This window comes from Wolffia australiana, chromosome 12 (genome assembly GCF_029677425.1).
Source record: "Wolffia australiana isolate 7733 chromosome 12, ASM2967742v1".
NCBI lineage: Eukaryota > Viridiplantae > Streptophyta > Magnoliopsida > Alismatales > Araceae > Wolffia > Wolffia australiana.
Window position 1 is genome coordinate 371,809 of NC_135846.1, and position 4,543 is coordinate 376,351.

At 41.1% G+C, this 4,543-nt stretch overlaps 1 protein-coding gene across 5 annotated transcripts; it reads right to left on the reverse strand.

Moving 5' to 3' along the window:
- Positions 1–278: 278 nt before the first annotated feature.
- Positions 279–3,687, reverse strand: LOC144710397 (RING/U-box superfamily protein). Of its 5 annotated transcripts, none has more exons than XM_078584151.1 (6): positions 3,379–3,687; positions 2,195–3,022; positions 1,924–2,106; positions 1,222–1,376; positions 962–1,075; positions 279–492 (listed from the first exon to the last, which is right to left on the reverse strand). In XM_078584151.1, exons 1-6 carry the CDS (start codon positions 3,538–3,540, stop codon positions 417–419), a joined length of 1,518 nt encoding a protein of 505 aa, XP_078440277.1. In that variant the 5' UTR covers positions 3,541–3,687; the 3' UTR covers positions 279–416. The 5 variants fall into 5 exon arrangements, with proteins under 5 accessions (XP_078440277.1, XP_078440275.1, XP_078440276.1 ...); XM_078584149.1 differs by having other exon boundaries at positions 1,924–2,121; positions 3,379–3,684; XM_078584150.1 differs by having other exon boundaries at positions 962–1,072; positions 1,924–2,121; positions 3,379–3,683.
- Between the last annotated feature and the right edge of the window lie 856 nt (positions 3,688–4,543).

Below are 4,543 nucleotides of genomic sequence, written 5' to 3' on the forward strand. Positions count from 1 at the left end.
TTCAATATTTTTTCCTCTTCACCTGCTTCCATGTAGCTTCCTACAACCATGATTCTCATTATGTTTATCCTTTGCAAGTAACTTTCTTCATTCCCCCATCTCCACATCTGTAGAGCTCAAGTTACTACAAATTTTGACCCAGGAAGAAGCTCAGCTTGTCTATTTTATTTGGCTCTAGCAAAAAGCACAATCTTGGGATGCTAGACACTTCAAAATTATGGTAAAAAAAAAATATTGGAAGCTCCCGCAGCTCCAATCCTGAACTGTGGAGGACTTAATGCAAACAAAATTTAAGAGACTGACAGAAGAAGAGACGAACAAGACGTTCATTCACATGGTCAAGGATGTTGGAGAGAGAGGAGAGACTGCGATAGGAGACAGTGTGTGGGTGTGTAAGAGAGAGAGAGAGAGACGATTCACCAATTTGAACCGAGCTTGTCTAGTGGAGCCAATTCCGATATGCACACATCGCCACGGCATAGAGGGCAAACCCTGAAGCCCACCAAATTCAGACCAAGATTAGCGCCAGTGATTTTTAAGCAAAGTCAATGAATACTCTATAAATAAATATATGATATAGCAGGAGGGGGGCCATTGCCACATGAAGTAGTGGCTGAATATGTAATTGGCAAGAAAAATGACAAGAACAATGATGCTAGGGCATTAGGCAAGGGTGAAATTGAAATAGAGAAACCGAGAGCAAAACCCTCAACCTCCAGCTTCCTCTCACTCTCTCTCTCTCTGTCCACTTCAGACAGAGATGACTAAAAAGCTAGAAAGGGACAACAGCTGAACACGCATTTGAGAGCGCAAATTCTGAGAACAAAGCTATCAAATATAAAACCCTCTCTCACTTACGTACCTATGAAAATTTGAATCTACCTATCAATAAATCGGAGTTTATCTATTATCTCTCCCTCACTTATGGCCAGAGAAATAATATACAAAGAAGGGAACTTGCCTGTGAACCTCTTTGAGCCACTTGTCAACGCAGGACTGGTGGAACTCATGGCCACAGGGAAGAACTCGGACAGGGTCTCCCTCTTCGTACTCAAGCAAGCATATATAACACCTGCTAGCCAAGACACAACCTTGGATCTATGTCATGCTAAATTTGTAATACGGGCATATTGAAGAACTTTGTAAAGAATTTGGCATTTTGCTTTGGCAGCAACGGCAATGGAGTCAAAGAATTTTAAAAAGAACACCAGAAATACTAACTGCACGGCTTCGTCCTTCTGACCCCCTCTATTTTGGTAAGTCCTCAAAGGAATGTGCTCCACAACTTCTTTTGGTGCAGGAACAGAGCCGACGGGTGAGGACATGGAGGGTCTTGAATCTAGAACAGCTGCTTGCTGATGAATCTCATCCAAAACCTGAGAAAAGCAAGTCAATAACAACTCAGCCACAAAGAAGAAGCGTTTGGCACATCAAGTTGACTTTGACAGTGGAGGTTGACATTGAAGATTCAACGATAAGAAGATTCAAACAATTGCCATCAATGTGATCATGGACATGAACTATGGTGGTTGACATTGACGATGTATTCAATATAGACATTGTCACTAAGCGGATCCTGATGATTCAACTGTACCAGCATCAATATCAATAAGCACCATCCCTAGGTCTAAACAATTTGTGTGATCGTCATCAACAATGTCAACTATGGTGGCTGACATTGGCAATCCCTGTTGCCACAGTTTATCCAAGTTTTTTGAGAATCTTGTCAAGTCAACAGTCAAGTAACCACAGTAAAACATTCATTTCATCATCAATAGTTTCACCATCAAAGTCAATGTCAACCACCATAAAACATGTGAACGTCAACATTGACGTTGGGCACAAGGTCGACACTTCTGCATCCTACTTAATGGAAGCCTTAGAAGCCAATTCAGCAAATAGCAAATCGAAGGCCAATGAAACCTCAAACAGAGCCTCAGCCAGCAAGACAATGCGTGAGATACTTGATCTCGGGTTGACATTGTTTTCTGCTGTATTCGAAGGTCTGCTTCTCGATTCGCAGGTGCAATGGCCGGTACTTGACTGGCTACACAATAAGCACGGTATTTCATCGCCAAGGAGATTCTCCATGCGACTGCCCAGCCTCTGAAGAGCCCAGACCTATGATGAATTCTCATTATCAATAGATAGAAACAAAACAAAAATTCAAATAAAGAGATAAACTCGTCAGCACCTGGGACCGGAGTCTCCTCCTCCGTTCTAAGAACACAGAACGTTGATCTGACGTATTTCCAAGGTCAAATCCATGGTTAGTTCTGTCCATGGCACCATAGGAAATCAATGCGCCTCTCATGGCTTGGTGCAGTGCTCTTCTTCCTGTTAGCCCGCCATGATTTCCCACACGCCCTTCTTCAGAGAGCTCATGAACAGACGCGCCATCATGGAGTGAAGATTGTCGAAGAACTCGATCTCGGAGCCGCCCAACACTCAAAGTCCTGCTGAACTGCACACTGCCTTCGCAAGGATCTTGTTGGAACCCATTTCTCCTGCTAGGTCGCCTTTCCAAATTCTGATTCTGAAGATTATACCACTGTGAATTGAGTGCCGCAACTTCCTCTTCTCCTGGATCAACTCTGATCATTCCCCTGCCATGAACCTCAGTCCTAGCATTGAAGGAATAGTTACCATTGGAAGAATTCTGAGTGGAAGCACTTGAAGCATTGGTTTGATTGAGGGCTGATGATCCCAAGCTTGAGACTACATGGAGGCAAGATCCAGAATGGCTGAACCGGCTATGCGAAGTTTCGGCAATGGCAGTAGCGTGTGCGGGAATACTGTGGCTGACGCCGGAATCAGATATCGTCGATGATGATGATGATGATGATGCGCTATCGAGATTATGATCATCAATCCACTCAGTTTCAGACGATGGAGAACCCATGATACCACCTCGGCAAGGGAATACAAAGTGCATGCATTCTGATCCTCTTTCCTGATTTGATTTCACATGATAATCAGTAGATGAGGCCCCATTACTTCTGTGCCTTCTTACATTATTCTCCTGAATGAAAAAAAAAACAAAGGAAAAGGATAAATTGGAAAAGCAAAAAAAATCACAAGCAGTAATAAAAGCTGAGAAAATCCCTACATTCTTGAGATACGATCTATCTTCCGGAAATGGTTAAAGCTAGGGTTCGGGCATCTAAGATTGGCTCCACTCTACGGATGCAATTAATTAATTTTCATCAAATAGAAATTTTTACAGTGCCCATCAACGGACATCATTGCCAATCAATGAAATAAACAACTAGCATCAATGAATGATATCAAAAACCCAAGATTGCTGCAGTTACTGCGGTTCACGGGTCAAGGGAGAGAGCTCGAGTTCATTAAATACAGAATGGGGGGAAAAATTACCGAGACTACCGCTTCTTCAAACGAAACGGGGGAACACGAGAAGCAAGCCCGCGCGAATCCCAGCACTCCGCACCTGCCGAATCTTCCTCCCCCGTGAACGGAACTTTCACCATCCTCCACAATCCGTCCGCCATTAACGCCCTTGCTGGCGCCAGATCCCATTCTCGACTTTCGCAAGCTGCCTACTTGCACGACGAACCTTCATCGATTCCCTTCCGGCCCCGCCATCGATCAAACTTCCCAAAATTTCTCGATTCAGTCGAGTTCGCAAGGCAGATCGCGCTCCGATCCCGGAAAAGGTTGTTGTTTTATACTGCAAAAAGTTTGATTATTCAAAATCAGACGCGCTAAATTAGATTTATAAGAATGCCTCTGGGCCCGCCACGTACCCCACTTGTTTTTAGTTTCTCTTACATCTTACTCTTGTCCTGCATTTAAAGCTCAATAATCCTCGTTACGGGATCTGGGTTTCAAACACTTTTGTTTACAATTTGAAAAATAAATATTTTACAATTTGTTATTTGTTTACAATTTGAAAAAAAAAATGGTCATGAATTGCATGCCAGTGTGCCTTTTATCTTGATTTGATTGCAAAAGGCTTGGAGTTTAATTTTCTTAAGTGGATCATTTTTTATACTTAAGTTTCCTCATTTTTGCTGTCCCAGTTCATAGCTTCACACAAAATTCCCACAATCAGGCATTTCTTTAGTTTACAAAAATCTTAAATTACATGGCATTGCTACGTCTGGCTTCCTTATTATCTTTTAGTAAGACCTTTCACTTGTTTCGTAGGAAGCAAAATGCTTTAAGTAGAATAGAAAATGATAAAATATGAAGTTGAGATTATGTATTACATAACATAGAGTGTTATTATCTGAATATAAACCTAATGGGCTGTTTTTTTTCACTTGGAATGAAATGGACATTAAACGCATACTTAATTTCAGATATGAGGTTTCAGAAAAATTGATTTAAGAAATTTTATTAAGCTTGGGAATAAAAGAATTGAGTTCGTCTAATATGTATATGTATATATATATATATATTTGATGATCTTGTGATTTTGTGAAGTTTGATGTGATTTCTATTGTTTATTTTCAAGTATAAATAAAAAAAAAACATCTCAAATAATTAATTTTAACGCTTTCCCCAAAATTTTCTAGTA

Excerpts from the sequence above, each read along its gene's own strand:
- LOC144710397 (XM_078584149.1), bottom strand. The coding sequence starts at position 3,540 with ATGGGATCTGGCGCCAGCAAGGGCGTTAATGGCGGACGGATTGTGGAG. Across the intron at positions 2,122-2,194 it reads GGAGGAGACTCCGGTCCCAG|GTCTGGGCTCTTCAGAGGCT; the intron begins GTGCTGACGAGT and ends AATTCATCATAG. Across the intron at positions 1,377-1,923 it reads TGGCTGAGGCTCTGTTTGAG|GTTTTGGATGAGATTCATCA; the intron begins GTTTCATTGGCC and ends TGCTTTTCTCAG.